We start from the raw sequence: 21681 nt of genomic DNA, 5'->3' as shown, positions 1-21681 counted from the left end.
GTCCCTGGCGCTGTGAGGCAGCAGTGCTAACCACAGTGCCACTGTGCCGCCCATGAAGATGTTGGATTGGAGAACTTGAGGCATGTTTATGGAAGAGAATTTTGAATTGAGGGAGGAAACTGAATTCCAAAATGTATGATGAGAAAAAGGTTAGCGTGAAGCCCCAAGAGTGGTAGACAAGTGTAGAAATATAAGCCAGGAGGGCATTGAGTACAGACTATGTGACAGGAGGGAAATAAAGTTGTATTTCCCTATATTGACACCCTGTTTCTTGTATAGAACAAAATGGCTGATTCCAGGGCAGGTGAGGCGATAAAATTCTGGCCAGTGTGTCCCTGAAAATATTCATATTTCTCCCCCTGGTTATTTCAAAATATTTATGAAGGAAGGTAATCTAATGTGAAACTTGACAGAGCATCTGTGTAACTCACGAGGGTTCTCTGGTGGTCAAACATGTTACTGCAGCATTGTAGCATTGATTTAAGTCTTGTTGCACGGCAGAATGTTCTACACAATTGTCAAATTCAGGGCCTGGTACTTTTTCAACTCCCAATTATTCCTGATTGGTAGATTTCCTAAAGAATAAAGATCCGTAACTGACAGGTGCAAAGGTCAAAATGGTATTTTAAAATATCTTTCTCTCCTTTATTGCCCCTTCCGAAGATATGAAATCTTTAAGATACAGTTCCAAGGCGATACAGAACCATAAATGTGAGATAGTCATTGTTAAATGCGAAGGAGATTTAGGAGAAACATCCTTGCTCAGAGAGTTTTTAGAATGTGGAACTCACTACCATGAGGAGGGTTGAGGTGAATCACGTGGCTACATTTAAGGAGAAGGTGGATAAGCAAGAGAACATAAGAACATAAGAAATAGGAGCAGGAGTAGGCCATCTAGCCCTTCGAGCCTGCCCCGCCATTCAATAAGATCATGGCTGATCTGTCGTGTCTCAGTTCCACATTCCCGCCCTCTCCCCATAACCCTTAATCCCCTCGCTTATCAAAAACCCATCAACCCGCGTCTTAAAAATATTTAGCGAGGCAGCCTCCACCACCTCAACGGGCAGAGAATAGTTCCTCCTCAACTCTGTTCTGAACCGCCCCCCCCCTTTATCTTGAGGCTGTGCCCCCTAGTCCTACTGTCCTTTCTGAGCGGGAAGAGCCTCTCCACCTCTATCCTATCCATCCCATTCATCATCTTATATGTCTCAATGAGAGGGAGAACAGAAAAATAGAAGGTTATGAAGTTAAATGAAGTAGATGGGAAGAGGCTCCTGAAGATTATAAGCTCTTCTCACATGAATCTGTGAGGTTGAATAGCTGGTTTCTATGCTTTAAATACTGTGCAATTGTTCAGCATCTCTCCAAATGACCAATCTTCACATGAGTGTGAACATTGAGGCCGGAATTTTACCAGCACGCCTGCCTGAGGCTCGTAAGATCACACCTGAAATCAACTGAGAATGCCGTTCTGTGAACCTCGGGGTGGGCGTGCCAGTAAAATCGGTAAAGTTAGGTTTATTTATTAGCCACAAGTAGGCTTACATTAACACTACAATGAAGTTACTGTGAAAATCCCCTAGTCGCCACACTCCAGTGCCTATTTGGGTACACTGAGGGAGAATTTAGCACGGCCAATGCACCTAACCAGCACGTGTTTCCGACTGAGAGGAAACTGGGGCATCCGGAGGAAACCCATGCAGACACAGGGAGAATGTGCAGACTCCATACAGACAGTGACCCAAGCCAGGATTCGAACTGGGTCCCTGGCTAACCACTGTGCCACCGTGCTGCCCAGGGCCTGGGTATCAGAGACCCTTATCAAACAGGCTTTCCATAGAATTTGTTACAAAACCCAAACTTGGAGGTTAAGAAAACCAAATACCATCAGTTTTCGGCGTTTCCGCGCATGCACAGGCTGAGAACAAGCTGCATCTTTAAACTCTTTGGCCCAAGCATTGGCTGAGTGCACTTGTGCAAGAGAAAAATGGTGCAAAAGCCCAGATCGGTTAACCAGGAGTGGAGCGCTCTGGAAGACTAGTATCCTGGACGGTATCCATAAAGAAGTCTCCAGTATGAGATGGGAGACAAGCAGATCCCAATTAAGCTAAGGGAAAGAGAGGCAGGCTCCAATTTAGAGAAAGGTCTGTGGGGAGCAGACTGTTGGTGGGCTTGGGAGAAGCTCTGATAATTGAAAAGGGCTTAAAGAAGTACTGAAGACCCTAGAATGCAACCGAAGTTGGGTACTTGGTGCTGTGGGCTTTTGGGGCCTATGGAGTGAAAGGGCTTAAATTGTGCTCGTAAGCTGATGTTTGAGAATAGTTGGAAATCCAGGGGAATGGAATCTTGGAGAGCAAGATTGAAACCCTGAAAGATGAGCCATTGTAGAAGCTGTCTGAGTTGGAGCAACTTTTGGCGAGATTTCCAAGGCGAGATTGGAATCCCTTATGAGAACGATACGGAGCAGAATTTTCCTGTCCCCTCCCTGTCGTGGGCTGGGGTGGACCATGCAACGGTCCGCTGACCTTGGGCAGGAATTTCTAGCCTTGGGGCGAGGGCAGCCGGAAAATCCTGCCCATAATTTCAATGAGATAGCTTGACGTGGTGTAACTGATGTCTGGGTCATAGAAACGTAGAAGATAGGAACAGGAGGAGGCCATTTGGCCCTTTGAGCCTGCTCCGCCATTCATCACAATCATAGTTGATTGTCCAACTCAGTAGCCTAATCCTGCGTTCTCCCCATAACCTTTGATCCCAATCGCCCAAAAGTTGGTCAGTTGTTAAGAAATCCATGAAAATTGTTTTGATGGCATTTGTTGCGCAGTGTGGTGTGTTTGACTGCAGTTCGTTCATATGTACCTCAGATAGATATTGTAAATTGCTTTATCTGTCTGACCTTGTAAAGTTTTTTTCGTTTGTTCAAAACCTGTGAAATCCTGTGGCTTGAACAAGTGTGTTGAAGTTTGAACTTTGTCTACTTTAAAAGAAAATATTATTGGTCCCTAATGGGATCTCACTAACAACTGGGGATCTGGCCAAGGATTGTAAAATAAAACTACAACAAAATTAGAAACAGCCCCAGTGAGCCCAACTTGGCCACGTTGCTATTTATCCTCCAATTAATGGTATTTCTAAACCTAAGTAAAAAGCAGAAGGTGTTGGAAACATTCAGCAGAGTTAACATTTCAAGCTGTTTTAAAAAGCCGATGGATTGAAACCCTAATTTTGTTTCCCTCTTCAAAGAGGCTGTCTGAGCTGCTGAGTGTTTTTCAGCATCTGCAGCTTTCTGCTTTTGTTTTAGTCCTAACCCCACATGCCTGCTCTGTCCCTGTGTCCCATTATTTACCATTTATTCAATTGCCTCTTCCAGCAATTCATTCGATAAGAGACCAGAAGCAGCATCTGTTGTTTTCTTTCCCCCTTCTCTCCGTAGCCCAGTGCTACTGAAGCCAATTGTATTGCCCATTGCAATTATGCATTTTAAGCTTACGAGGAATAGAAGTGGGAGTTGCCCATTTGGCCCATCTAGCCTTCTCCACCATTCAATTAGATCATGGCTGATCATGTACCTTAGCACCACATTTATAGAATCATAGATTCCCCACAGTGCAGAGGGAGACTGTTCAGCCCATCGAGCCTGTACCAACAACAATCCCACCTAGGCCCTTTCCCCATAACCCCACATATTCACCCCGCTAATCTCTCTAACCTATGCATCCCAGGACACTGGCCATGCTAAGTTGCCCCTTAATCAACCTAACCCACACATCTTTGAACTGTGGGAGGAAACCGGAGCACCCGGAGGAAATCCATGCAGACACGAGGAGAATGTGCATACTCCACACAGGCAGTGACCCAAGCCAGGAATCCAACCCAGGTTGTTGGAGCTGTGAGGCAGCAGTGCTAACCACTGTGCCAACATGCCGCGCTGCGCTACTGTTGGCAGCTGGAGCATTGCTTAATTTAAATACAGGAGAATCAGGAGCAGGAACCCAAGTTTTGTTTCTTTCCTCTTCCTGTGCCCACAAGGGGACCCGGTGGGGTGGGGGGTGTGAAATTGTGATTTCTGTACTACCAGGAGTGATTAGCTGACCTGGGGCTGCGGTTTGTACCCTGCAGCTGCACACTGCCTTTATCTGATGCATCATTGTGAAAGTTCTTTAGAATAAATGTTCATCAGTCTGTGGTAGTGTCAGGCTCCTCTGAGCTTATTTAAATGTGTACTGATACAGCACTTTGGGATTTTGTGTGGTTTCCATTTCTGAGATGAATGTGGAGCAGCTGCTGTAAATAAAATCACTCAAACAGGAACAGGCTGTCCATTAAGCTTGCACCAGAACAGCCTTGGGTTTTCGAAGTGGAAACATTTGGCAAAGACGCGATGGGCCAAATGGCCGTCTCCTGTGCTGTTCTGTCTTCTGATTTAGTCATGGTTCGTTAGGATTTTTATCTCAGTTTCTACTCCAGATGTATTTTGTCACAAAAAATATAATCAGATTGTGATATATTTGCTTAGTTACATCCTGTGGCAGCATGTAATGGGCACATGTGGGGCACAATGCGGGGAGTTGTTTATTAACCCACCTACGGTTGAGGGGTGCTCCAGGCCCTAGTACGAATTACAGTGTTTGAGTTTCAAATTCACATCTGCGAGAGGAGGGTGAAACACTGATTCTGTCCGGTGGCACATTGGTTAGCACTGCTGCCTCACAGCTCCAGGGACTTGGATTCGATTCCTGGCTTGGGTCACTGTCTGTGTGAAGTTTGCACGTTCTCCCTGGGTCTGAGTGGGTTTCCTCCCACAGTCCAAAGATGTGCGGGTTAGGTTGATTGGCCATGCAGAATTGCTCTTTAGCATCCCAGGATGCATAGGTTAGAGGAATTAGCGGGGAATATATGTGGGGTTATGGGGATAGGGCCAGGGTGGGATTGATATCAGCACAGACTTGATGGGCCGAATGGCCTCCTTCTGCATTGTAAGGCTTCTATGAGTCACTAAGCCTGATTCCCTCAAGCAGTGTGGTTGCTATGCAGTGAATAAGACCAGGAACCTTGGTTATTTTTCCCTTGCTGTAATCAGGGGGCTGCTGTGCCACTCTAAGCGTCTTAGCTGAGAGCAGCTAACTTAGGTGGGATCATCCTGACCTGTACCACTTAGCTACTCCCTAGATAAATCACCTGACAAGCTGGATGAACCATATTTTTAACAGGGCTGTTAAAGCTGGGAAGACAAAGACAGTGCACGAGTGATATTGATATAATGTCCGTAAATTTTCTGATCGAGCATAAAAACTTCATTTGATTGTGCATACAAGACCAATGTATTATATGGAGTTTCTAAAATACATTTATAGGATGTGGGCGTCACTGGTTAGACCATCCCTAACTGTTCTCTATTTCAGAAGGATTTGCTTTTGAGAGTCAACCGCATTGCTGTGGAACTAACAAGAAAGGACAGCAGATTTCTTTCCCTAAAGGACATTAGTGAACGAGATGGGTTTTTATGAAAATTGACTGGTTTCATATCATTAGATATTTAATTCCAGATTTTTATGGAATTCAAATTTTACCATCTGCCATGGTGGGATTCAGACCCAGGTCCCCAGATCTTGCTCTTGGTCTCTGGTTTACTTGTCTAGTGACAATACCGCTACACTACTGCCTCCCCTGTAACAAATATTCTCTAATAACACACATTAACGCTCGATACAGCATACACATGAATTGCGTAGCAGCTGTTTGGATTATAGAGCAAAAGATAAAAGATGAATCATTTAAAAAATGTCACTATTAAGTTTTTGATGTTTATTTATTAGTGTCACAAGTCGGCTTACATTTACGCTGCAATGTGAAAATCCCCTGGTCGCTATATTCTGGTGCCCTTTCGGGTACACTGTAGCATGGCACAAATATAAGTAAATCTTGCTGCGTGATCATGTGCGTTTGAAAAAGTGAACTGGTATTTATTATGGAAAACAGATTAGTGCGTACTCCGTGATTGTTGCGACTTTTGGCTTTATTCAGCTGCCTATCTTATTGCAGGTTGTCCACTTTACGTGACCAACTTGGAGCTGGTGGAAAAGGTGGATTCGCTATCCAAACAGGAGCAGGAATTTTTATGCTCGCTGCTGTTCCACACCCTCAATTGGTTCAGAGAGGTAACAAAACAGGAAACGTAATGAGTGAGCTGGCCTGGTGTCAGTCCGCAGTGAAATTTGAAAACTTGTTTAACTCTCTTACAGACTCATTCTGTGTATGGAATTGGTTGCTAATCAGACTCCCTAAATCACAAAGTCTTAAGTAGATAGGACGGTTGCATGCTACTGTCCAGTGTGGCTGAGCAGCTACGTACACAGGGTGGCCATTCTAGCGATGGTGATTTATTTTTCTGTCTACTTTTCAGGTAGTGAATGCATTCTGTAAGCAGCAGGATACTGAGATGAAGGGAAAGATGCTTCTCCGCTTGCAGAATATTACACAATTGCAGGTGTTGTTGGAGAAGTGCCTTGCAGGTTTGGTATAGTTTATGCTCTTGTGTCACTGCATGCTGAGCCATTTTACCTGCCTGTGCTGTTGCGTGTACAACATTTTATGTGGACATGTTTTTGTACAATTGAGTTTTTCTGGATGAATGTGTGTGGTGGAGCTGGGCATTTATAAGGTGGTGAAAGTCACATTTATATTTGACTTGCTCTGAAGAGGTTACTAATGTAGATTTTCTATTACCTTGCTTTCTCCTAAGTAGCATTTCAGGTTGGGGTGGGGATGGGGGTGGGAGTCTTCACCATCACATTATGCCCGTTTTCTCTCTTCCGTCAGACCCCTACTAGTGCTAATGCGTATGTGCAGCATCAGAGGCCTTTCCGATGCTTTAAGCCCTGCCCACCGGCTTCTGCAGCACAAATCTGATTCGCTCAAAATTTTGCTGGCAGAGTGCGAATGGGGGTGGAGGCGTTAAAAATGGGCCTAAAAGTCGGATGTGAAACACTCCCAGTTTCAAGTCTGCCTAGCACTTAGAATAAAAATGGTAAAATCGCCCCCAAGGCGTGAGTTGCCTTAAGTCATTTTTCTGATTCCACTATCTGAATGTTAGCGTGCCATATGATCTCAAACTAAAATTGCCAATTTCATGTTGACTAATTCCATAATGAGTCCAGTGAGGTTGATCCTGGTTTAACTCTTTTTATTGCACGCGAGGCAGGTTGAATGATCCTGGTTAACGAAGGCAGTTGGAGGGCCAAAAAGGTTTCTTTTCTTTTGGGCCTTAGTGTTGTACTTCTGGTAAGTTGCCTGCAGATGCAAAGCCGCTTATCAGCTGGGTGGGGCAGGAGTGGGAAATCTGGAAGCAGAGATGAGTAGGACAAGTTAAATTGAAGGTGGTTTGGGGAATGTGAGGTACAAAACACAGGAGTCAGTCATTTAGCTCCTATTGGGTCCACAAGGATTTTGTATTTAAAAAAACTATCTGTCCCCTTTATTGAGTAGCCTCTTTAAAGGAACCTTAGATCTGGCTACTCTACGTCACATATCAGCACACATTTTGTCCAGTGGTGCTTGAAAATTTGCCTGGGTTCCTAGAGACAGGGATTTTCTCCATTTGCACTGTGTAATGAGACCCCTGCCTGACTCCAGCTGGAGTCTTGACCACTTGTCTGAAGGGACCAAAGGGTTATTTTGTAGTTTGATTTGTGGGACATAGGCATCGATGGCTGGTCAGCATTTACTGCCCAAGGCAATTGAGAGTCAACCATATTGCTGTGGGTCTGGAGTCACATGTAGGCCAGACCAGGCCAGGATGGCAGATTTCCTTCCCAATGGACTTTCCAGCAATCAACAATGGTTTCATGGTCATCAGTGGATTCTTAATTCCAGATTTTTTTTATTGAATTCAAATTCCATCATCTACTGTGGAAGAATTCGAACCTGGGTCCCCAGAACATTAGCTGAGTTTCTGGATTAGTAACCTAGTGATTATATCACTAGGCCACCGCCTCCCCATGATGACAGTAACAGGATGCTGATTTTGGGCTTTGCGTCTCAATTGTCAATACAAATGCAACGGAAGTTAAAATTGACCCTAGAGTGAGTGGCCGATGTGAAGTGAATTAAATCTGGAACGTTTGTGATGCTTGGGATGATCTTTTTACTAATTCGAGTCTTTTGAACAGGAAGTCTCTGTGTATTTTAAAAACACTTTTCCCAAATTAATCTGAAAATTACACAGGCAGAAACTATTTTTCTTCCTCATTGTAATGTTACTTACTTTTAATTCGGGAACCTGGAATGCTCTTGTCTACCTTAATCTTCAGCTTGAAGGTTCTAACCTGCTGTCATTTCCTTTAACGTTTCAGCCACACCTGGATATGCCCCGCCGCTGGCAAACTTTGATTTGGAGATCACTGAGGCTCCTGTGACCACAGCTCCTGCAGCACCAGCTAAAAAGGGAAAGAAAGGTGATCAAGGGAAAGGTAACTTTTAGTGGTTTGAAGAATAAGTAGGGAAGTGAGACTAAACAGAAAATGCTTTGAGAGCCAGTGCAACTATGACCTCACTTGCTCATTCCAATATTTTTCTCTTCAGATCATTGCAAGTGATTCATGGTCTGGACCCAGGGTTCAGGCAGCAGTGTTTGACCAACATAATGATGCAATCTCCATTTTCCTTCTTTCGCTCTAATAGCATGTTTGGTGGCAGGGGATAAGGAGAGCTTTGGATAAGTTCTGAAATGCCCACTTAATTTAAAATAAAAAGCAAGCCTTCTTGCTGGGCCAGTTAACCGGTCAAGTGAAAGCTGAGCTTTGTACAGCAGCAGGATCTGCAACTTCAGTCACAAGGCTACAGCGAGTTGAACTATCTCAGCCCAGGTGGCAAGGGGGAGAGGAAAGTTAGCTAGAGGGATATGGTCCCTGGAAGGGTAGGGGGTTTTAGTTCAGTCGGGCAGCATGGTCAGTGCAGGCTTGGAAGGCCCTAGAGCCTGTTCTTCTGTTGTAATTTTCTTTGTTCTTTGTGTCCTGCTGCTGACTGCAGTTAAGTGGAAAATAATGCATATGTTGATGTTGTTCAGAAAATGATTGCTCTCTGCTGTGATTCCCCATTTCAGTTGAATGGCTTGCCAGTGCTTTTTACTTTGGCTTACAGATAATGAATGGCTACTTGGACAGCGTAGCAGTAAGTTTCTGGTAGTTTGGAACTGAATTGAATGTCTTCAGCAGAGCAAGGGGGGAGGGGAAATGAGCAAAAAACGACATACCAGCAAGACTCCTGGGTATTTTTACACAGAGGGTGGTGGATGCCTGAAACTTGCTGCCAGGGGAGGCAGTGGAAGCGGATATGATAGTGACATTTAAGGGGCATCTTGACAAATGCATGAGTAGGGTGGGAGTAGAGAGATATGGTCCACGGAAGAGTAGGGGGTTTTAGTTCAGTCGGACAGCATGGTTGGTACAGGCTTGGTGCAGGCCGAAGGATCTGTTCCTGTGCTGTAATTTTCTTTGTTCTTTATAAGGGACTAATATCAGTAAATTCAGAGCTGATTGGTGTTAATCCTGGGTTTACGCAGTGATAGAACCTATCAAAAATGTTGGAAGAGGCAGAAAACTAGAGGACCACCCCCAAATACAACACCTACCATTGTCATGAGTTATGTTTCATGTAAGTGCCTGTATAAGTCAGCAGCTGCCTCCAGTGACCCTGGTGTGAAGCAGGATATATGCGTGAATTAGACCTGATAGAAGCAGAGTTAATCTTTGTGGAGTAATTTGGAGAGGTGGGGTACCTTCTGGGGAATTAGGGCACCTCTTTGGATATGGTCCTAGAACATTTTTGGGGAGATCAGGTACCCTTTGAGATTGCAAAAGATGGACATGAATGTATGTAAAAAAATGCATCAACTCATTAGAATTGTCAGGTGAAGCTGTTCAGACTAACTGTCCAAACTGGTGTGTTTCTTAAAAAAAAATTGCTTGTTATTTCAATCTGTCTGTTGACATAAGCCTGGAGGTTGTCATTCCTGGATTTGTGTTGCATGACTGATTTCACAACCCTCTATTAACACAGTGGGATGCTTTCCATTTCAAAGTTTGATTGACTGGTCCAAGTGGGTATGGACTCTTTGAAGTGGGACTATAAATTCCAGTGTTTGTTTCTATAGGAATTAAGCACTCAAATGAAATGTTTGTTCTTGTAAGGTATTACATAGTTGAAGGAATGTAAATGTAGTGAATGGGTTTTATTTTTAAATAAAGTCAGTAACAGACACTTGGAACTTTATAGCTCCTGAGGTTTGCACGTGGTGAATACTGGGTGAATTGACATTGTAGATGTAAGGGAAAATGTGGGGGTGATGGGTTAGCACGAGTTAACATTAAGTTGGTATAAAGGTTATAAAAGGCCGTAGGGGTGGGTGGAAGGGCAAAGGTTGGCATGGATGATGTATGGGGAATGTGTGGGGGTTGAGCAGGTATGAGCTGAGGGCTTGAGGGCTGGTTTTGCTTTAATACTTTGCTTTGCAAAAAATCTTTGACAAAGTGCTGGTGCACTGAAGCAGACTTTCCATCCAGTCCACCTTCACACTCTGCAGCCTTTGTATTCATTCTGGGGCTGCCCAGCCCAACTCTTGGAGAACCTGGCCATCTCAGAATGAAAATCCAATTTCCAGGGCGTTTTCTCACGGATCAGGTTTTTTTTTCATTCTTGGGACGTGGGGCGTCGCTGACTGGTCAGCATTTATTGCCCATCCCTATAGTTGCTCTCGGAGAGCAGTTGAGAGTCAGCCACGTTGCTGTGGCTCTAGATTCACTTGTAGGCCAGACCAGGTAAGGATGGCAGATTACCTTCCCCAAAGTTAGTGAACCAGACGGGTTTTTCCGACAATTGACAATGGTTTCATGGTCATCAGTGGACACTTAACACTAGATATTTTTTATTGAATTCAAATTCCACCATCTGCTGTGGTGGGATTCGAACCTGGGTCCCCAGAATATTAGCTGAATTTCTGGATTAATAGTCTAGTGATAATATTAATAGGCTATCGCTGGCTAAGATTTGCAGAGCCAATCTGGGAGTAAAATCTCTGGTTTAAATGTTTTTGTTTTCAAGATCAAAAGGGTAAGAAGAAGCAGAAGTCTGAGGATAACAAGAATTCCTCTACAGATAGCTCTCAGACTGAAGACCCTGCAGAAGAAAGTCAAGTGCAATCTGAGAATACACAAGGGAAGGTACAGTCAACAAGGACAGGCTGCTGTTTGGCTTTGACCTTCACTGATATTCTGCTCCTGTGAAGCAATGACTCACTCTCTCCCTCTCTGCCTATCTCATTTTCCCTGTTTCATGTGCGTCTCATACTCAGCACCTCCTCACAGGTGGGCAGGTGAGGGTCTGTGGATATAAATCTTTGTTCCAACATCCCATGGTGCAATGTATTGTTGATTCAGTACTTGCCCACACAAGATCAGTGCGCACCCTTGAAATTTTTAAATATAATTATTACATATCACATGCAATGACCATGTTCATTCTTGGGATGGTTTAAGAGTGACTTGTTCGTTTGATTTGATTTATTGTTGTCACATGTATTAGTATGCAATGAAAAGTATTGTTTCTTGCACGCTATACTGGCAAAGCATACCTTTCATAGAGAAGGAGTGCAGAATGTAGTGTTACAGTCATAGCTAAGGTGTAGAGAAAGGTCAACTTAATACGAAGTGTTGAATTAAAACATTGTTATAGAGTTTAAAAGAGTTAGAATACAGTTTTAAAAGCATAGAACGAGGGTAAAAGATAGAATTAGAATCATAGAATCCCTTCAGTGCAGAAGGAGGCCATATGTTGGACATAGTTTGCAAGAAGTCACCATGCTCAGGCACCATCTTGAGTTTTTTAAGCTAGTTAACTTAGTGGATGTTGGTGGCCAGTCATTGATGTCCACAGTGGTCGTAGTATAGGAGTGAAAAATTAATGGATGAAGATTCACGATTCACTTTTAGGAAATGTATATATTCTTTAAACATCTAGATGATGTTTCATGCAATATAATTATGTGTTCTACAGGAAAACACTGAAGAAGGGAAGGTCTTTATTAATTTGTCCAATTACAGAGCCTACTTTAGAGAGCTGGATATCGATGTATTTATTGTCCTGCAATGTGGTCTGGTAACCAAATCACTATTGGACACTGAGCTACACACCAAGGTCAGTGTTTGGATAGTCCTTACCTTGTTTGTCATCAAGAAAGCTGTTCTTAAAATTAGCAAAGCAGTTTAAAAAAAAAAATATCCACTTTATCATGTTGCATAATAGTATTATATGTCTATACATATTAAATCTATAATCATCCAAATAGATGAGATCTATTCTGAGATAATTAACTATGTGCTGTAACATTGTCCATTTAACCATACTAATAATATAAACTTAAATGGAAAATAATGAGCTAAATTGACCAAAAATGATTACTAATTTCATGCTGACTCATAGGTCAGTATTAATATTGAGGATCGTTCTGTTTTGTAGGTGACTGAAGTTGTACAACTGGGGTCAGCAGAACTAGTATTTCTTCTGGAGGATCTATATCACAAATTGGATTACATGTTGGTAGCAACTTCTACTAATAAAATGCCCTTCTTAAAGGTACATATGACATTAAGGTTGAATAAGCGCATTATAATAAGAAGGATATTATGACTTTTTAATGATGGGTTTGATTCTATGGAATATATGAACACAATGAAATAGCTCACATGCTGTGACCTTTGATTAGAACACAGCCAAAAACAATTTATAACATACAGACAGTATTCTGTACTCTTGGGTCCAGCTTTGTAAATCTTTCCCAAATATTTCTTGTTCTATTTTTCACTTGATACATGAGAAAGACTGAAATCTTATCATCGTTCATCTGTTGTTCCATTATGACTGAAGAACTGTATGAATTTATCTTAATCTATGTTAGTTTCAGTTAATGGTGGCTCTGTGCCAAACCACATTACTGTACTAATGCCATGCATCTGTTGAGAGACTACGGCCGGTATTTTACGACTTCCCTCGGGCAAGGCTCATAAAATCTTGCCCAAGGCCAACGGCAAATTCTGTCCTGCGAGCCATGCCCACCTGGATTCTAGGATAGCAGTAAAATTCTGGCCTATAGGTTCATCTTAATTTTTTCCTGTACAGTAACTTTCTCATCTCAGTCCGGTTGTTGCTGCAGGACTGAAGGGAGGGAGGTAGAAGATGGTTCCTGTCAGAATGAGGCACTTATTCCCTGGGGAGGCCAGAAAACCAGCAGTAGATGCAGCTAGCTCAACTATCAATAATAGTGATCCAGACACATGATACCTTCCTTTTCTCAGTTGCTGAATTCCATAATAACAGGCAAGAAAGAAATAAATCTTATCCTTTGTTCTCTTTGAAGGGATATGGTCCCTGGAAGGGTAGGGGGTTTTAGTTAAGTCGGGCAGCATGGTCAGTGCAGGCTTGGAGGGCCTAAGGGCCTGTTCCTATGCTGTAATTTTCTTTGTTCCTTGTTCACTTTGAAAATATAAATTGCATCAAAAGTAGCTTTGAAAATGGGATAAAGTGGAAAAACAAAAGTTGCACCTTAATATTACAGCAAGAAGATCCTAATTATTCTCAGATATAACTGTTGTTTTAGTCATTCCTTGTTTGAAACAATCCACCTAAAATACCTTTACTTGTGATCGCTCCATTCAAAAACTTAAAAATCTCTCTTCAACCAGGCAAGAAGCTTCAATATACTTCCTTAAGTAAAGGGAGGAGGAGGAGGATTGTAAAAATGCAAGATACTTCGTTGTAGGTTTTCACTGTAACAACCCAGAGTCCTAAGCAACTGGGATTAACACTCCAGTGCAGTGCTGCAGTGTCAAAAATCTTTCAGATGAGACATTAAACTGAGAGGACGTTTGCTGTCTCAGAGGCAGGTAAAAGATCCCAAAAGAGAAAATGCTGGAAAATCTCAACAGGTCTGGCAACACCTGAAAGCAGAGAAAAGAGCTGATGTTTCGAGTCCAGATGACCTTTTGTCAAAGCTGCTTTGAAAAAAGATCATCTGAACTCGTAACGTCAGCTCTTTCCTCTCCTTACAGATGCTGCCAGACCTGCTGAGATTTTCCAGCATTTTCTCTTTTGGTTTCAGATTCCAGCATCTGCAGTAATTTGCTTTTATCTGGATGTAAAAGATCCCATGGCACGACTTCAAGGACTTTCTTCCTGGTGTGCTATCCAATATTTATCTGTCAATCTAATGGCTAAAAAAATACAGATTGTCTGGCCATTACCATATGGCTGTACCAAATCCAAATTGGCTGCCATCTTTCCTACGTTACTTTATTTATTAGTGTCACAAACAGGCTTACATTAACTCTGCAATGAAGTTACTGTGAAAATCCCCTATATTACAATGTGCTACATTTCAAGAGTCCTTCATTGGTTGTAAAATGCTTTGGGGTGTCCTAAGGATATGAAAGGTGCTTTATAGATACAAGTCTTTATTTCATTCAATGTGCTCATGTTGTCTTTTGTTTGCAATGCTATTGGAGCTTTGTGAATAAATGAGTGTTCAATCTTGTATATCTTTAGAAGCATGTTGTCCTGTTTACTTTTCTTCACACAGGTTCAAGGAGATCGAGACATTGGATTTTCACATTTGCGCCAAATGACTCCTCAAGCTGTTGCTCAATTTGCTGTAAAGTTGCTCAATCCCTTATGTAACCATTTGGAAAATGTTCACAATTATTTTCAGGTAAGGGCTGATGTGTGAAACATAGTGAGTCAGGGCAAAGCAATGAGATTTCAAAATTTGTTGCATTAACTCAAGAGCCTCGCAAATCGTGAGTTGTTTAGAACGTAGAACATTACAGCGCAGTACAGGCCCTTCGGCCCTCGATGTTGCGCTGACCAGTGGAACCAATCTAATGACCCTCTAACCTAAGCTATTCCAATGTTATGCCTAAGATGTAGGATTTCTTTTCAGCACATATCCTTTTAAATGGAACCTTTCTTTTAAGATGTGAGTTTTCTCCTGTGATTCTCCTTTGCGATGTTTTCCAAGCTCAGTTGTGTGGTCGTGGTAAGGTTCTGAACCTTTGAAGGCACAGCCTCACAGGGAAGGATGGAAAATATAAGGGTTGGATGCCACAAATTCCTCTTCTATAGATGACAGTAGCTATTTATAAAAAGCTCTGGACAGAACTTCAGCATGTATTTGTGGCTGGGATCAGGGCGGGACTTCAGGGAAGAAGAGTCCTTTTAAAAAAAGTAACACCTCAAAATGCAGCGGATACAATACTCCACTGATACTGATGGGTATGTCCACGTATGGCATGGACTGAAATGTGCATCCCGAAAGGTCCCAGATTAATTACTTACTCCCTGCTAAGCTATCTGATCATAGCCTGGTGACAGCACAGGCACTGCACTTGATCTCAAGTCGGCTTTGCACATGAAAGGTCTGACAGATTTCCAATCTTGATTACATTCCAGTAATTTTTATTTTGGAAAACACGCAAATGGATGTTAGATTTGAACAAGATCAGGCTGCTTATGAGGTCCTGGAGGTTATACAGCCATCTGACAATCAGTCTCTGAGCTCACAAATCTACTTGAGTCAGATACTGAAGGCTGGCTGCAAGTGATGGAGGAGCAAAGCTGTGGATACGTGTAACCATAGAAGGACTCTGCCCCCGTGACACACTGATGCCACTTTCTAACCATGCACGTGGTATGTGTATGGAAGTCCCAAGGTTGTAAAAGGTTGCACTTTTTTTTATTTGTGGGACATGGGTGTCGCTGGCTGCCCATCCCTTGTTGCCCTTGAGAAGGTGGTGGTGAGCTGCTGCCTTGAATTGCTGCAGTCCACGTGCTGTGGATTGACCTGCAATGCCGCTGGGGAGGGAATTCCAGGATTTTGACCCAGAGACTGTGAAGAAATGGCAATATATTTCCAAGTCAGGATGGTGAGTGACTTGGAGAGGAATTTGCAGGTGGTGATGTTCCCATGTATCTACTGCCCTGTATCTACTGCGAAGATTACAAATTTATCAATTTATAAATCACAAAGTGAAATCCGTTCAAGAATCAATGTTACCTGCAATTGATTTAATGTATTGAAACTTCAGTGAACACTTAGAAAAATGAACTGCTTATTTGGAGCATGTTGGTTAAAACTGACCATTTTCCTTTTAATTTGTTATTGTTTTTGATGTGTAGGTGCTGATAGCTGAGAACAATGGTGTGGTGGATGTCTTGGGAACAAATGTAAAAGAGCAGCAGCAGATGGCTGTATGCTATCAGTTACTACTTCAGATCGTGAACACACTGTTTGCTTGGTAGGTACAGAGCCCAGGATACTGGCGGATGGGTAGAAGCAGATTGAAAAAAATTGATGAGTTGCAATGTGAAAATGAAGTGAAGGGTATTTGGGGTGGCATGGTGGCACAGTGATTATCACTGCTGCCTCACAGCGCCAGGGACCAGGGTTCGATTCCTGGCTTGGGTCATTGTCTGTGTGGAGTTTGCACATTCTCCCCATGTCTGTGTGGATTTCCTCTGGGTGCTCTGGTTTCGTCCCACACTCCAAAGATGTGCAGATTAGTTGCATTGGCCATGCTAAATTGCCCCTTAGTATCCCGGGATGCATAGGTTAGGAGGATTAGCGGGGTAAATATGTTGGGTTATGGGAATAAGGCCTGGGTGGGATTGTGGTCAGTGCAGACTTGATGGGCCAAATGGCCTCCTGCAAAGTAGGGATTCTACGATTCTATGATGTTTAATAAAGGTCAGTCACATTGTAACTGGTATTACTTTCAGTTTGTGTGCCGTTCTCAAACATGCTCATTTGCTTAAAAAGTCAGATATTTTTAAAGTTAACACCTTCATTGAGACGGGATTGCTAAAAGTAAGCCTAGTCTGCCTTTAGTAATCACCCCAATATTTTGGGGATGTGCTTATAAGAACATAAGAAATAGGAGCAGGAGTAGGCCATCTAGCCCTTCGAGCCTGCCCTGGCTTGCTTGGATCAGGAGCTGAGGCATGGGTCTGTGATCACATGGATATTAGCAATTAGATCAATGGCTCAAGCGCAGCCAAAGAACATAACATGAATGGTGGCAAACCTCATTGTCCGCTCCAAGGTCTTTTCCATTATACTGGATAATTATGCTTCCGTAGTATTTAACGTTTAACTTTAAACTTTAAAAAATTTAAACTTTAAAAACTTTAAAAGAGCGGCATGGTGGCACAGTGGTTAGCACTGCTGCCTCGCAGTGCCAGAGACCCAGATTTGATTCTCAGCTTGGGTCACTGTCTGTGTGGAATCTGCACATTCTCCCTGTGTTTGCGTGCGTTTCCTCCGGATGCTCCAATTTCCTCCCACAATCTGAAAGACGTGCTGATGAGGTGCATTGACCTGAACAAGCATCAGAGTGTGGCAACCAGGGGCATTTCAGAGTAACTTTATTGCAGTGTTAATGTAAGCCTTACTTGTAACTAAGAAGTAAAAACTTTAACTTTTAAACTTTATCATCCTAGAATTTATTCGGAACTGCCAAAAGCTGCTGTCGGCATCCAATTTTGTGAACCATGATGTGGAGATGCTGGTGTTGGATAGGGTGGGCACAGTAAGAAGTCTCACAACACCAAGTCCAACAGGTTTTATTTGGAATCACGAGCTTTTGGAGTGCTGTTCCTTCATCAGGCGAGTGGTTGGTGTAAGTTTCAGCTGTTGAAGGAACAGCGCTCCAAAAGCTCGTGATTCCAAATAAACCTGTTGGACTTTAACCTGATGTTGTGAGACATCTTGCAATTTTGTGAAGCGGGTGCTTTTTGCTAATTTGTTGAGACTTCCATCCTCTGATGCCATCGGGTAGACCTCATGCTCTACTCCTTTGTTTAATGGAGTCACTTCCACCCAGATTCTAATTGAACCATTAAACCTTGGTATTGTGACCATTCTGGACACCACTTAATTATTGGAGAGAAGACCCCTTGCTGTACTGTCTGTTACCTCACTCTTGACTTTATCCAGGAGTAGGTGATGGACCTTACTTGCTGTGAAGAAACACATCGGCAGAGCATCTGCCCTTAGGGTTATGTGATATTCTATTTTCAGGTACATAAGCTTGAAAATAGGGCTGGAAATACATTTCCTAAATACTCCACTGGACTATTCATCAGCAGTTTCATCAAACTTGAGCCTAAGTTGCAAACATGCTTTTCTGCTCAGTAATGATAGGATCATAGAATCCCTACATTGCAGAAGGAGGCCATTTGGCCCATCAAGTCTGCACTGACCATAATCCCACCCAGGCCCTAACCCCGTAGCCCCACATATTTACATTGCTAATCCCCCTATCACTGGGGTCAATTAAGCAAGCTAACTTGCACATCTTTGGATGGCAGGAGGAAACCGGAGCACCTGGAGGAAACCCACATAGACAAGGGGATGATGACTCCTATTCTTTGACACATACAGACGTTCCACAATTTTTTTATCCCTGTATCTTAATCTTGACAAGTGTTGGTCTACTAATGTTAGTGTTGTCTCTCCTGTCCTTGCAACTGGACGGTGGATGGCGCAATGTCATATTTCTAAGCTATTTTACTTAACCAGATAATGCTGAAACACCTGTACCGGTATCTAGTTTGGATTCTGTCAGGTGACCATCGATGTTTAATGTAATGCTCCAATAATTTTCTATTTTGTTAACTCCACAAACTTACCACCCTCTGCAAAAAGTAGTTCTCCTCATCTCAGTTTTAAATCTACCACCTCTCAACCTATACCTGTGACCTCTTGTTTTAGATTGCCTTGTAAGAGGAAACATTTGGTCAAAGTTTACTTTATCAATCCCTTTTAAAGTTTTAGACACCTCGATCAGATTCCCCCTCATCTTTGTAAACTCCAGCAAGTACAAGTCCAAAATGTTTAATTTCTCCTGATGTTAACCCTTCCATCCCAGTTACATCTGTATCAAGCGCTCCTGATAACCCTCTACTCGACATTTTCCCTGACTCGTTATTTCATCAATGTACGCACTCCTATGGAGAGGTGGAGAAAGGAGATTCTGCAATTATGAAGTTAAAAATTGGAACAATTGATTCCTCACTGGGATAGAATTAGAAATATTAGTGATCCAGTAATGAAATTGGTTTGTTGTTTCTTTAAATGTGTAGGTGTGGATTTTCCCAGCATGGAAACCGTAAACTACTGAAATTAGCCCTTGGCGTCCTGGCAAACAGACTTAAAGCTGGAGATGGTGAATTGGAACTGGAAGAGCTTGTCAGGTATTGTGAGGAACTTTTCAATCGTATGACTCTAGTATAATAACTTGAGTTCTTTTTGCGGGATTTGGGCCTAACATGGGGTGGCACGGTAGCACAGTGGTTAGCACTGCTGCCTCACAGCACCAGGGACCGGGTTCAATTCCTGGCTTGGATCACTATCTGTGTGGAGTCTGCACGTTCTCCCTATGTCTGTGTGGGTTTCCTCCGGGTGCTCCGGTTTCCTACCACACTCTGAAAGACGTGCTGGTTAAGTGCATTGACCCGAACAGGCGTTGGAGTGTGGCGACTAAGGGATTTTCACAGTGACTTAGAACATAGAACACTACAGCACAAACAGGCCCTTCGGCCCACGAGTTGCGCCGATCACATCAACACCTACCAATCTATAGACCTATCTATAACCCCCAATCCCATTAAATCCCATATACTCATCCAGAAGTCTTTTAAAAGACCCCAGCGAGTTTGCCTCCACCACCACTGACGGCAGCCGATTCCATTCACTCACCACCCTCTGAGTGAAAAACTTACCCCTAACATCACTTCTGTACTTGCCTCCCCGCACCTTCAATCTGTGTCCTTCTTGACAGTGTTAATGTAAGCCTTACTTGTGACTAATAAATAATAAATAAAGTAATTCCAGCTCATGAGTACAAACAAAGGCTTTAAGAAGAAAATAGCCACCAGTCATCCCATACCTCCAGATTTTACTTTTCACGTTCACTGACAATTTAAGATTGACATCGGCCTTTTGTGGAGAAAGATGATCCAAGGTGCTACTCTTAGGCATGACTGGACAAAAATGTCTGGTGAGACTAAGCAGGTGACATGAGGAACAGTGGTCAAAAACTTGGAGAGATAGGCTTTAAGGAATCTTTAAAAACAAATAATGCAGTAGAGAGGTTTGTGGAGGAAATTCCAGTGTTGGACTGAGACAACTGAGGATATGGCTGCCAATGAAGCAGTACGGGGAGTGAGGGATGCACAAAAGTTAAAGTTTAAAGTTTATTAGTGTCACAGGTAGGCTTACATTTAACACTGCAGTGAAGTTACTGTAAAAAATCCCTCAGTTGCCACATTCCGCTGCCTGTTCAGGTACACTGAGGGAGAATTTAGCACGGCCAATGCACCTAACCAGCATGTCTTTCGCACTGTATCATTTTCCCTTGCGTTCTGTGTTCAGTGCTTCTTTGCATCTAAAGACGTGCGGGTTAGGTAGATTGGCCACATTAAAACTGACTCTAGTGTCAAGATAAATACGTGGGGTTACGGGAATAGAGCCTGGATAGGATTGTGGTCGGTTCAGACTCGGTGGGCCGAATGGTCTCCTTCTGCACTGTAGGATTCTATTCTATGATCCCCTCCTATAATTTTTCATTTCGAAATAGGGAGAGCAGACCTATACACAGTATTCCAAATGTGGGTCTCACCATTGCCTAACGGCATTTTAAAATGACCTCTTTAGACTTCTGCGTTTTTCCCTTTACTGTGCAAAGGGAACATCGTGTTGTCCTGTTTTCAACACCTGTGAATTTGAGCATATTGATAAATTTGGGGGTAAACCCAGATTAAATCTAATAGAAAAGGACTACTGACGATTTTGAGATACAGACTCGGTTTTAAATTTAAACATTAATTTTCACCGGCTAAGATATGTTCTCAACCTTCGAGCTTGCACTCCACCAGATTTAAAAGCTTCTGTTAATCTGGCTGTAAGAGAGTGGATTAGAGATTACTGATTTTCTCCTTTTGCTTAATTATATTTTTAATCCCCTCTCTCCAGACCAGTTCTCCGATTTCACTTTCAGGTTAAACTTTTTTGCAGATGACAAGGCATGCCAGATCTGTTATTAGTCCACTTAGGAAATTGATACTCTTGCAGCTAACAAAGTATTCTCTCAATCTCTACAGGCAGACCTTTCGCTACCTGCAGAATTTCCACAGCAGCATTCCTCGCTGTGCCATTGCGGTGACCCTTACCCAGCTTCTTATTGTCATAGCCAAGAAATCTCTAGATAATCAGAACAAGGAGAAAATAGGTTTGTCTCAACTCCTGCGCCTTTGGTTTCATGTTTAAAATTTGGGCTGGGGCTGTGGTAGAGGACAAAGATTGTAGGGTGACTAAAGGAACAAAGCAGCTAGAACCTATTTGGTCAGCACAAACCATTTCTGAGTGTCATGTCTCACTGCTAATGTTGCTTTGAAATTATGAATCCACTCAGACGGGAGTATGACCATCCACAATATGTTTTCATTGACTTCTTCACAGTTGTTTATTCTGGCTGATGCGTACAACATGAGCCACCCCACAATGCAATAGCAGCAACTCGCATTTAACATAATAACAACTCCCAACATACTTCACACGAACATCATTGAACAAAATTT

General features: G+C 42.7%; 1 protein-coding gene across 1 annotated transcript in view; it reads left to right on the top strand.

Annotated features, from left to right (window-relative positions):
• fancd2 (FA complementation group D2) overlaps positions 1 to 21681 on the top strand; it is an 84669-nt gene that overhangs the window by 41707 nt on the left and 21281 nt on the right. The window contains exons 24-33 of the mRNA XM_080218829.1: positions 6043 to 6158; positions 6404 to 6512; positions 8352 to 8453; positions 11098 to 11216; positions 12049 to 12189; positions 12511 to 12627; positions 14627 to 14755; positions 16222 to 16340; positions 19186 to 19296; positions 21205 to 21332. Coding sequence (XP_080074955.1) covers positions 6043 to 6158; positions 6404 to 6512; positions 8352 to 8453; positions 11098 to 11216; positions 12049 to 12189; positions 12511 to 12627; positions 14627 to 14755; positions 16222 to 16340; positions 19186 to 19296; positions 21205 to 21332 — 1191 coding nt within the window. The remainder of the gene's footprint in view (positions 1 to 6042; positions 6159 to 6403; positions 6513 to 8351; positions 8454 to 11097; positions 11217 to 12048; positions 12190 to 12510; positions 12628 to 14626; positions 14756 to 16221; positions 16341 to 19185; positions 19297 to 21204; positions 21333 to 21681) is intronic.

Source organism: Carcharhinus amblyrhynchos, chromosome 3 (assembly GCF_965287045.1).
Source record: "Carcharhinus amblyrhynchos chromosome 3, sCarAmb.v2.hapA, whole genome shotgun sequence".
NCBI classification, from domain to species: domain Eukaryota; kingdom Metazoa; phylum Chordata; class Chondrichthyes; order Carcharhiniformes; family Carcharhinidae; genus Carcharhinus; species Carcharhinus amblyrhynchos.
Note: the sequence above shows the minus strand (reverse complement) of the source record. Positions and strands in the feature narration are given on the sequence as shown.